This window comes from Amphiura filiformis, chromosome 4 (assembly GCF_039555335.1).
Source record: "Amphiura filiformis chromosome 4, Afil_fr2py, whole genome shotgun sequence".
NCBI lineage: Eukaryota > Metazoa > Echinodermata > Ophiuroidea > Amphilepidida > Amphiuridae > Amphiura > Amphiura filiformis.
In genome coordinates, this window is record NC_092631.1 from 48,040,026 (window position 1) to 48,053,144 (window position 13,119).

Below are 13,119 nucleotides of genomic sequence, written 5' to 3' on the forward strand. Positions count from 1 at the left end.
AATGTCTTAACGATATATCACCACAGTACCTTACCAACATGTTTTCTTATGTACATGAAAAGCATAATGTGAACACCAGACAAGCTGCGTCCAATTTATTGGCTCTACCGCCTTGCACAAATGGTTATGACACTGGGTACTTTAAATCATCTTTTTCATACAGTGGGGTTGAGGTTTGGAATAAACTGAGTAATGATGTAAGAAGTTCAATAAATGTGCAGACTTTCAAGCAAAGATTCAAGTCTTAAAAAAATTGAGCATGTACTTGTTAATGATGTATTTCTATTTTACTTTGAAAATTGTATATATTTCTGTATTTTAATTTTGTATCTAATAGTTGTATATTTTATATAAATTGCATGTTGAAAATTGTTGCCTTTTAATGTTATGTAAATGAATTGCAGGGCCCCATGTAAGACCAGCTATCGGCTGAATTGGGCTACCCTGGATAAATATGAATAAAATAAATACCGTAACCACCCGGGTATAAGCCCACCTTCGGTTATAAGCCCACCCCCTATTTTTCAAAACATTCTGGGAACAAGGGTGCACTCAGGTATAAGCCCAGTACTAAATTTTGGCTAAGTTCTTAAATCAAATCAATGCTTTGCTCTCATATTTAAGAACAAATATAAAAAAATATCAGTTGATGATTAACATTCCACACTAACAATTTTAAGAAATTGACATCTAGATGATAGAAATTACTGGTACATTGGGCATATAACATTGGGGGATGATTGTTCTTATTTTTAAATTCAAGCACTAGCCCTTCCCCGGTTATAATCCCACCTGCATTTTTGAAGTGAAATCTGCCATCTAGGGGGGTGGGCTTATACCCGAGTGGTTACGGTAAATAAATATACTACGGTAATTTATAAACGCTGAACAATACGAAATTATGTTATTTGGCTATTAACCAATGAAATGTCGTTATTCATGTCTACTGAATGATAATATTGAATATCGAATAATACATCCATGTTTGGAAGTCACCATGTAAACGAACTCTTATTGCAGGGCAAACAAATAATGTAATCTCTTTTTGTTTACCGGAGATGAGTTATCGATATCGCACTTCATGAAATATTGCCCCGATTATGTGTCCCAAACAAGTAGCACCAAATTATGCAAGCGTTTGTACTGCCGAAATACTCAAACTTGAACTTCATGATTAAACTATACATGTACTTGATATGATATATCAAGTTCAAAATCTATTTACCATTTCAATCAGCAAGTTATCACTTCCTTGACTCAACATTCTATGCCCTTTGTGCTTAGACTAGGGAAGTATTATAGTACAAGCTGAAGCTTAACTGGGCATGAAGCTTATAGGCCAAAAAATGCTTCTCTTAAAGCCTAATTTATGATTTCCATCAAATTTTAAGTTTGTTATATTTTACTCAAAATGTGACTTCAAAATGATTAATGCGCAACCAAAGCGTCACAGTAATGGTACTGCCACTGAATACTGAGCTGATTTTCCAATGATGTAATTCATATTTCAACCACATTTCATTCTAAATGAAGCAATAATTAAATTAGGTAATAGTTAATATAATAAATAATTATTTTTACAATAGTGTAATCAATTTTATATTACAAAATGAACCCATTTCTATTGACAGCAGAATTGAAGTTGACTACAATCCAGTCTCATTCCATTACCGCTACTGACCAGCGTAAATGCCATGTTGAGAGGTTGTTATATTTATGTTGGTTTCAGCATGTCATACCGCTTGACCATTTGCCACCTTTTGGTGCATTAGCAGTGGCGTAGCCAGCACTTTTTCAGTGGGGGGGGCAAGACAAATTTTAAGGGGGCACCTTTTGGCGAAAAAATAAGTTAATGTTACAAATGCGCGCGAAGCGTGTGAAAAATTTTGGCATATTGAAGCTAAAGTGGTGAAATATAGTACAAAAGGGGAATAAATTCGCGCGAAGCGTGAAAAAATTGGCACTTTTTAGGTTAAAATGGCATAATATAATGTCAATTTGGTCAGAAACACAAAAGGTCACCATCCCACAGGGGGGGGGGGGCAAGAGGGGGGCAAGACTTTTCACTGGGGGGGCAGCTGCCCCTTGCCCCCCCTTAGCTACGCCACTGTGCATTAGTGTCCAATGCGTGTATGTACAAGGTTCTTTTGAAAGTCTATGTTCATGGATGATACCCCCGGCCTAAAAATCAGATGCAAGAAGGTCGTTAAACCATTTTTCACCCTGATGTGGCAGTGATGTTAGGTGCAGCTTCAAGTAGCTTCTGGACACTCAAAGTACTGGCGTACGCATACACATACTTAAAGATGCCACATCGATGCGTGTGTGAAACAGCTCTCTCAGCATGTTAACGTCACTGCCACACCAGGGTGAAAATATTATAGTGCTTTGTTATTACTATGCATATACGCCCTTCTTACAATCAGCTGATGAAATGTTGTTACATACGCCATTTAAGTTTGCTATAATTCGAGACCAAATGAAAAAGACTAGTTTGCGCATGACGTCAACCAAACAGGAAATGCCGTACTGCGCAGGTCAGCAACCAATCATGTCATGCCTTTGTCCTGAAGTCAGATGCAAACTAGTCTTTTTAATTTTGTCTTTAATTATACCATCAGTGTAGCCATTTAGGGTCTGTTTTGACCATTGAACAAGGATGGGTAGAACTTTCATATTTAAATTTTCTGTGAGCATTATTGTGCATGCTATATAGGCCTACATCTGTACAAATGGTATAGATATATCCACTGCAACATTTTGAATCACAACAATGTCATACAAATTTTGAAATTTAGAAAATGCTTAACTCTGTTCACAGTTGAGGTACAATATATATGCAGCAAATATGATTCTCTCCATGTTCATATCAATGTCATTACCTTTAATAAATCATATTAAGAACTAAGATACAATGTTGACTTCTCTTAGCATGATGTTTAGCTGTATGAAATTTATTAAAAGTTGGATTTCATTCTAAGTCTGTTGTGCTATTCCAGTTGAAATCCATACACTCTTATGGAAGACATGACCTTAATCTCCCACACAGGCAGTGTGGATCAGGGGTGCAAATTGTGATTTCTTCCTCAGGAGCAAGGTTTTTAGCCTCAAGATTTCCTCAATCATACCAGACATAAAATAGCTTTATTCTGCACTTCAAAAGGTGGGAATGGTAACATATCATGTATTTTTAGAGCAACATTTGACCAATGCCAAGTCTTCGAGCTTCCTTTCAAAAAGGCCTCATGGGGACAATTTGGTATTTTACACTAGTTGAGGGTCAATTTTGGTGGGACACGGGCTCCTTTCTCCTTTTCTTTTCCTTTGCCCCCCCCCCAATTTCCTCTTTCATTTTTGTCAGAGGGAGCACAATTTGTTCAGTGCTTTATGGTTCTTCTTTTTTAATTTCCTCAATATTTTTCAGGTTGTTCTCTCCTCACTGGCATTAGTATTGATACACTGAATTCCTTCATGACTTTTGTTCCCGAAATCCTCATTACCACCTCTCTATAGACTATTAGTTTCCTCAGATATGATTGTTGCATAAATTTCCTCAGTTATGTGCCCTAGTGTTTCCACCTACCTTCACCCAACTTATTTTATCCTGTTATATTACATTGAATATCTCCTCTCTTCCTCATATGCATTATAACCTAATTTCCGTATTCTAACACAACATCTTCCTCCTTTTTGCTATTATTTCTTGAACAATCACATGAATTCCTCCAAATTTGCACAACAAGTGTCTTGAGATTTCCTCTCTTCCATTCAGTAGCTTCACTGCCTCACAGCCCTCCCCTATAAAAGAACTTGTTATCTAAATTATCTGTTTCCCTCTATATATGTAATCTTCAACCTTTCCTCTTTTCCCCTCCTCTTTTCTTTTCTTCTCACTCCCTCTTTTTCCCTCTCTTTCTTTTTTTCTTCCCAAGGCATTATTTCCTCAATTTTGACTGTCATTTCCTAGGAGCGGTGCTCCCCGCTCCCGCACAATTTGCATCCCTGGTGTGGATTTCAAATGAGGTTACCTGAATGGGTGATCCATTTGAAATCTACACTCCATATGTGGAAGATTAAGGTCATGTCTCCCATAGAGGGTGTATGGATTTTAACTGTAAGAGCCCAATTCTGTCCAGTACTGCCACCAACACACCTTTTACATAATGACAAGTTCAGATGATAAATCTGAGATATTAGCAAATATAATTGGTCAAACATAAGTAAATATAAAGAAAATAATATGAAAATATAATACTTTTCATCATAATTCAAATCGGGGTATCAATTTAAATTTAAAGTCAGTATATCACAGACCCCAGAGAGGATTTATAAGCAGTCCCATGATACTACTGAAACATCTGGGTACTTGAGAACCAGTCTAGTAATCACAGACTTTTCACACAATTCTTCACTGTTGATTCCCGTTCCAAAGACGCGATTTTCAAATACTCAAAATATGTCCAAAACTTGGGTCGATAAGCATTTTGAGATGATCCCTGAAAAGAACACCAGTACCCTGTTCAAATGAGCTCCTTTTTGTTACTATTGACCCACATTTGAATGAGGAATAAAAGTCTGAAAGTACAAGAAATCAGTATACTAAAAGTAAAAAATCCATTTTAATGGACACAGATGCCAACAGCTTTACGTGAACGCATGATCATGGATATAATAATGAAAATACTATCCAATCATGAGTGAGTTGGCAAGGTTGGATTCACTTCCGCGTTATGAACACGCGGGAGTTCATCACACAGTGTACGCAGAGAATCATCACACTGCTGACATTCAATTGAAATTTCTTGTAGACTGGTTCTCAAGTACCCGGATGTTTCACTAGTATGATGGGATCGCCTATAAATCTTCTCTGCATGGGCCCCATACTGGTGGCTATATGATCTCAAAAAGTTTGAAAATTATGTACAACATAATCTATCAACTGTTTTTATCAATAACTCACATGTCTGCATTTATACAGTGTCCTTTCAATTTGTTTAAAGTGTTTACATTAGACTTCATAGTTTCACATATATTGCCAGTTATTAATATTTCCTTGTTCTGCTTTAATGGGGAATTTTGTGATCCACAACTTCATCCTCCTCTTTTCCACCAGAAACTCTGGCTACATAATGTTAATGTGCAAAATATTCTTGCAGTTCATTCACTTAGCCAAAAATATTGTTAAATTTGCATTTATGTTCTGTTAACAGAACAAAATTACAGCACAGTGGCATATGGAGCAATGTATATACACAATGATGCATAACTTGCAAATAGAAAATTGGAATCAACTTTTGAGAATAAACTTTTTTCATGAAGATCAGTGGCATAGATTTCTTTTTGACATGGGGGGGGGGGGATGAGGTTAGAAAAAATTTCTTGACAAATATCGAATGCAGCAACTTTTGGTGACAGAATAAGGTTATGGTACAAATGCGCGCGCAAACAATTTTGCCATATTTAAGCTAAATTGGTGAAATATGGGGCAAAAGTGGAATAAAATCGCGCAAAGCACGGAAAAAAATTGGCACTTGTGGGGCTAAAATTGCCAAATATTAAGGTTAATTTGGTCAGAAACCCACACACAGGTGTCAACATTGGGGGGATGATTATATGGACCATCCCCCCGGCAAAATATTGGGGGGATAAATCCCCCCATCCCCCCGGGATCTACGCCTATGATGAACATCTACTCAAACATGCCAGAAAAAGAGGATGCTAGAATCACAAAATACTCCTTTTAAGAGGCAATCAGTATATTTTTTATGCAATTTATTTTGTTGATAGCATATCTGATTCATATTTCATAAACTCATTATGCATCAGCAGAGTCAACTGCTTGCATTAATTGTATTTGAATCTATGGTTTCCAAATTCAATGGCTTCAATACCATCATGTTAAATTTTGTCTTTAGCATTGCTTTCACGTTCACAAATTCCTGTATTTTAAACCCATTTAGGTTTGTTTCAAAATGCTAGAATCTGAATTTGAATAAATATTATGGTTTTGGTTTAGATATTACACCTACCATATTTACTCTATTAGTCTCCCCTTCTATTAAACACCCCTGCCATTTTTATTTCAACCCAGATGTTTAAAAAATGCTGAAATTTCCATGCTATCTTGTGTAAGTAAGCTTACCACGGTCCACACACAGTCGGTAATGGTAGAAAATTACATCGCATATAACCCGGAAGTGAACCGGTCCAACTGGAAGTCATTGATCATAGTTTGTCATTTCGCCAAGATTTTTAAGCTTATCTAACAATTTTTGATGGGATTTATCGCTGTATAAATGACCTTTAATTAATGCCCCCTTTTGGAAAATGCAACGCCCCGGGGCATTTAATAGAGTAAATATAGTAGATTTACATGTAGTTATACATGTATACACACAAATCAAATGTCAGTATACCACTATTTGCAACAGTGATCCATAACATCTATGAACTTTTTTCTGCTTTGATACCCAGCTTTCCTATCATTTAAAACTGAAACTTCTTAATTTGTTCAAAAGTGACACTTAGGACATACAATTTGGTGTGAAAATAGCAAGTCAAAGCTGAAACAAGAAAATATGACATAAAAATAAATATATATAAGTATAAAATTATGAACTTAAACCCGGTGTCTAAGGTCTGAAATTATTACACTCTTGACAACACTGACATTATATAATCTCTCTCATTATAGATTTGGCTCACTAGGTTTTGATATTTTAGCACAAGGTTCCTCACTGGTCGTAGCCGACTCTAGTACTTGTTCTGCGGCTCTTTTTCTCACACTTTGCTGCTCTGATGATGAGTTTGTAGATGCTGCTTGAGCTTGGGGTTTAGATATTTTGCCTTTTGTTTTTGACCTTGGTGTTACTGTTGAGAGCAATGCAGGCCATGCAAACACAGACATAAAACGTTCTTGTAATCGCTTGAAATCACTCGTAGGCAAGACATGTGCTAGTGGGTGTGGCTCACTAGCGGCAGCAGTATCTTCACTTGTTTCAGGTTGGCTAGAATTACCACTTTCATCTTGTGATTTACTCGCCATATAACCTTTATACCAGTACCTTTTCACCTTCTCTTGAGTCTGCCCTGCAGATCTGTACACACTAGCATTTTGCTCCAACATTCTACGGTGCAGAAGGAGGGTCTTCAGAGCCATCAAGGTTGCTGAATTTGGAGGTAAAAAGGGAATTGACTTCTCATCGGTTGCATCTGATCCCAGCACTTGCTCCGCCATTTGGTTCAATTGTGCCAATTTTGTTCTTTCAGACTCTGTTAGTTGTCTTTTTGGTACCGCTTTACGTGCCTGTGTTTTTGGTATTGATAATCTCTGTACAGGTGGTGGATGAGACCCACCTGAACTTTGATTATTGGTAGGAGCTGAGATTTCATTGTCACCAGGTCTGAATGGCATGTGGGAAGGCACCTTACTGCTTTCACATGGTGCATCACTGCGTATCATAATCCCAGTTCTGGGATCAAGATGATATTGAATTACTTCTGGATTCCCAGAATGTGGCAATACATCTGATAATCTCTGCAAACGGAGTGGTGTAGATGGATCTGAATTTTGAATGTTGGTAGTAGTTGCGATTTCATCATCATCATCAGCACTCTGCATCTGAGAAGGCATCCTTTTACCTGCAAAACGTCGAACTGGAGTACCACCTATTGTCTTTTGGACTCCAGCTACCGGTCTGAGCATTTTAACCTGGTGTCTTCCTGGTGTACCTGTCATGGCAGATGTGTCACTGCTGCTTTGTCCTATGAGGCTTCGCACAGGGAGATTAGGCCTCGGTGGTGGTGGTTTACCATTGGTGCTCCCTGGTTTCAAAATTCTTGCTTTTTGTTGAAGCACTTCTATTGGTTGTGCCCGCATAATTGATACGGGGATTGTGGTCATAGATGATTGTGGCCTTCCTACCGACTGCATAGACGCTTTAGTAATTATGACTTTTTGTGTTCCAAAAGATTGAAGGGTTGATGGCGGTAGAATACTAGCAACAGGTCTTACATCTGGTATTGGATGTAAGCTTATCCCACTTGTTTGCGGCATATTTGATGATAATGTAATTGAAGTTGGAGGAAAACTTGTGCTAGGTGTTGACTGAATATTACTGCTTATGGTTTCTGCAATCGTACTGGACATAGTTTTTGCCATAGATGGATTTGCATCACCAGAAGTTGTCTGCCAATTTGGACTCTGTGGGACATTGTTGCTTGAAGAAGGGGGTAGTGTAACAGGTTGGTCACCTGTTGGTGTTAGTCCACCAATGTTCATTTCATTTCTCTGTGCAGATGGATCAAGCTTCACAGGTGTCACACTCATTTGGCTGGTTGTGGTAGAAATCTGCTGAGGAAGACTGGCTAAGTTACGAGTAGTAGGATTCACTTTGGAAACGGCCCGATTCGAGTTAACGCTGTTACCTCTGTCTTCAAGTTTAGGCAAATAGCCACTGATACGGTCCGAATTCAGGCTTGGGAGAATACTGCTTAGACCACCTCCATCTTCGTATATACGTACTAATACATCTGGTACAGTTTTCTTTCTTCGTTTTCTTTTTGTCTTTCTTGATGGTATATCAGTTTCTACCTTTATCTTGCTGCTCCCATCTGCGTATATAACTTGAACATCTCTCTGAAATTTTTTACTGCTACTTTCTCCTTGCGATGAGGAGCCATCATGTCTCTGAGTCACAACGTTCTGTTGTACATTACCTACTGGTGATTCAGGTTGTGCAAGTGTAGCATTCAACTCTCGTAAGTCATCCGGCTCTTCCTGAATGATAGAAGACTCAGATTCTTCAATTGGTTCAATACCTGACTCCATTGATGTATCTAAAGTCTCCTGTACCACTGAAACGTGTTCAGAAGACTCTGAAGGTTCAGAATTTGATACCGTGTGTGTTGGGTTTTGTATGGTAGAACTATGGGCTTCTGGACCTGTAGCTGATGCCTGTGTTGCTACAGTGGTTTCTTGCACACTATCACCTTGCCTGAGGGTAGAGTCTTGTACTGAGGTGGAAGGATCTGGCACTGAAGATACAACTTGGGTCACAGCTGCTGGATTTGACTGATATTGGACCGCAGTTTGACCTGCCGGTGGACCAGATGAAACCTGTGTGACTACAGGTGTTGTTAGTATACCAGTACTTAAAGCAGGAGCAGAAGTAGGTGTGGCCTGTAATGTGACATTGGCAGCTTGTGTTGAAATCTCAAAAGGTTGACTGTTAGGAGTTATTCCCATATTACCAACTCCTGGCATCACTCCTGGCATCATTCCCGACATCATTCCAGGAGTCATTCCTACCACCTGCTGCATGTTTCCAACACCTGGTTGCATAAGTCCAGCTCCACCCATCATAGGTTGCAGCCCTGGTTGTTGAACATACGGTAGCGGAGGTCGTATAACTTGTGGCACACCACCCAGCATCACATTAGTGTTCCATTGATTGTTAGTCAATCCTGCTGGCGCAAGCTGCATACTACCAGGCATAAACCCGTACACATTTCCCAATCCGGGTATGAAAATTGGCACCACAGGTGCGCTTCCAACCACTATCATATTCTGTTGCATCGCACCGGCTTGCTGCATATTACCCATGACATTGGACTGAATGGCGCCTACTGGAGAGCTGATTGGCTGAAGTTGACCACCCTGTTGGATCACCGAGGCTAACTGTGTAAGCAGTGGAGTACTTGGTGTAGATGGTGTAGCCGGGAGACCTGTTGGATGAGGCTGGACAGGAGTAGCAGTTACCACTGGAGAAGGGACAACTTGAGCGGTACTGACTTGCCGCTGTGGAGTCTGCTGCAACACCTGTTGTTGCAGGTGGTGTTGCTGAGGTGTTGTACCTTGTCTATTCGCAAGGCATAATGCTACTGGCACAGGTGTATGTAGTAGAGGAACAGGTGTGTTGATTACAGTCGCTTGAGGCAACGGGGTGCTCATGACAGTGCTAATATTTTGACTTGATGATATGACCGGCGTTGATGGAGGCACTGGACATGTTGATGCGATTGGTACAACTGGTACAACAGAAGCAGAGGTTGAGACAACAGGAGACAAGGCTGGTATAATAGACGTAGTAGCTGGTATTACAGGAATTGAGCTTGGTATTACAGGAGTAGTGCCTTGTATAACAGGAGTAGTGCTTTGTATAACAGGAGTAATGCTTTGTATAACTGGAGTAGTGCTTTGTATGACAGGAGTAGTAGTAGGTACAACTGGAGCTATTGATGGCATTGCAACCTGAGTCTGTGTTGTTGAGATTACTTGTGGTGAGGGTAATGCAACTGACACTGACATTGCTTCTGTTGTTGGAACTTCTGGTGGTAGTGATGGTGTTATGGCTTCTGTTGGTTTAGTTGGTGTTGCTGATATCTGAGAATCAATTGGTTTTATTGTTTCTTGCTCTTCCAATCTGACTGTTTCTTGTGTTGGTGTTTCTATTGTGCTAGCATCAGGAATTACAGGTTGTGAGGACTCTTCATAATCAGAATCAGATGCCATCCCAGCATCATCAAAATCATCACCAACTGACTGCATCTCAACATCTGCCTCACCGGACTCATCTACCTCTACTCCTGAAGGAGGTGATGGGAGATTAGGAGTCACATCTAAAGCACCTACAGGAGTCACATCTGAAGTACCTACAGGTGTAGGATCAGGACTAGGCACAGGACCAGGTGTGGGGGTGTCAGCAATTGTCCTCAAAGAAGGGCATGTGATTGTCTGTAGTGAAGAACTTACAGGGGCAACAACTTCATCACTCTGCTGGTCATTTCCAACTTCTTCTTCATAGTCTACAACAAGCTCCACGTTTACAATGTCAGAAGGAGCTTGGTCCTGGTTAATAATTCCTTGTAGAATTTTGGTGGCAGAAGTATCTAGGGAGGTCACTGCTGGATCTGGTTGAGTGTGTGATGACATTGTACTAGAAGCAGGTGTGGAGGTATTGACAGGTGTCCTCAAAGAAGTAAATGTACATGTCTCTTGCAAAGTGTCTGTAGATGTCGCAATTTCATCACCTAACTGGTTACCACTACTTCCACTTGCTTCATTGTGTACTAGTTCCATGGTAACTGTGACAGGAGGCAATTGTTCCTGGTTTATCATTTCTTGCAGAAGGTCTCTTGCAGGAGTCTCATGAGAGGTCCCTGCTGAAGCAGGTTCAGTGATTTGACTGTTTGCATGATTATCCAGTGTTCGCAGCGGTGTTCCTTCTCTACTTTGACTTGGTGAAGCAACAGGGGCGTGGCTACTCGTCTGTGAAGTTTTCCTGGTGTACGACTTAACTCCCAACATGTTTTCTACCATGCGACTCTCCTCCTTCACTTTCACATCGTATACCTATTTGACAAAAAAGTAAAAGAACAAATATTTATTTATTGTACAGATAGGAAATTATTTACATAGAATTTGACTCATTTAGCAGGTTCTGAATTGTTTCCAGAAGAAAAGATTTCAAATCTGTTTCAAGCCAAGCCAGACACAGCAAAAATATAAAGAGAAAGTTTAATCTTAAATAAGATATTGCCAAACTATAGCAATATATGTAATGAATAACATCCCATAGAAATGCTCTTTTGTGTGTGTTTGCAATTTAAAAAAAAACATTGAAAGAACTCTAGCCTGTGCATGTCTCCCCGACAAACCTATTTTCTCCTTCTGTTTTTTATTGTTGTTGCATAAGTAGCACCCTTTTTCTGAATAGAGTGTTAGACTTCCAGAAGGAAACTTATATGAATTCACAGCAAGGTGACATTACACATGTACTAACCTTGAGTAGCATAGCATATGCAGCTTTATTGTTCATTGACTGTTTTGCCTTTTGTTTGGGTTTCTTCATTGTTCTTGTCTTCCTACGGATTCCTTTATCTGAAAGATACAAAGAGATAGGCAATGAGACAATTAATTAACAAATGGCTTCAAAGATAAGGTAACAAACCATAGCATCCTTGCAAATTGGGACACCCTCACTTCACAGAGATTTTTGTTTGTTCATCGCTGCAACATTATCAACAAAAACACAGGTCTCACAACTGTGATCTCTGGTTTGATTCCCAAGTAGGATCACTTTCCCGATTCCTGCATAAAAAATAAATTATGACTGCTAACCTGTTGAAATCTAATGAAAATACTCTGGTAATACTTACGTGTGGTTGGTTTAAGTAGTTCAATAATGTTTTCTTCTAAACTGGATTCCTCCACAGTCTTATATTTACGTCCTCTTGAGTATGGCTTTTGTGGTGCTCTATCCCCCTGTTTCACTTCATCCACTTCATCTACTTCATCCAATCTCTCCAATTTATCCAATGCATCTCTCTTTGCTGCTCTATCCCTTGTCACAGTCCTTCTCTTCTTCCCCACCTCATCCTATGGAATAGAAAATAGGGATTTACCTGTGTAAGTCTGGTGTGGTACAACAAACAGCTCATACTAGGATAATAAAAGTTTTCTGCATAATTATGCTAATGTAAGACCCATTTAGGTAATCTCATTCACACTTTGGTTGGGAGATTAAGGTCATGTTTTCCATAGGGAGTGTATGGATTTCAACTGGATTAGGGATTAGGCCAATCCAAAGGCATTCATATGGCTAATCCATCTATAATCTGTACTAACCTTGGCTGTATGAGGAGATTTCCTTGTACTAATCTTTATAGGTTTGGTTTTATTCTCTTCTATAATATCACATTCACGTTGTTTCTGTTCCTTAAGTATCTGTAGTAGAGTGTCAGTAGGTATATCTTTGCCGTTGGATATTTTGTTCTTTTTCCTCAGCTTTGTGACCTGCAAAAAATTCAAATGATTACAATCATTTGTACATTAAATAATTAAACAACCTTGGTTGGGGTCACCTGTGTACTGAATCTATCTGTAGGGAGCAATTTGTAAGCAGCTGCTGATGATAGATGTATTTCTGTTATCTATAATAATTATATTGGCCTGTGTCTGACATATTTTCAGAGTTATTCAACTTGAAATCCTTTTTAGATGGAGAAGCAGAAAATCCTTTTAATATAATGACAGTGTCTGCAGCTGGAGAAGGAGGGTTCCTGGTACCAAAGTGCTTAACCCACCACCACCAGTCCCAAATATGAGGCAGTTGCAGT

General features: G+C 39.2%; 1 protein-coding gene across 1 annotated transcript in view; it reads right to left on the bottom strand.

Annotated features, from left to right (window-relative positions):
- Window positions 1-4,656: 4,656 nt before the first annotated feature.
- LOC140150979 (uncharacterized) overlaps window positions 4,657-13,119 on the bottom strand; it is a 37,396-nt gene continuing 28,933 nt past the window's right edge. The window contains exons 16-19 of the mRNA XM_072173162.1: window positions 12,629-12,796; window positions 12,160-12,379; window positions 11,784-11,881; window positions 4,657-11,353 (exon numbers count right to left, since the gene is read on the bottom strand). Coding sequence (XP_072029263.1) covers window positions 6,689-11,353; window positions 11,784-11,881; window positions 12,160-12,379; window positions 12,629-12,796 — 5,151 coding nt within the window. The 3' untranslated portion in view covers window positions 4,657-6,688. The remainder of the gene's footprint in view (window positions 11,354-11,783; window positions 11,882-12,159; window positions 12,380-12,628; window positions 12,797-13,119) is intronic.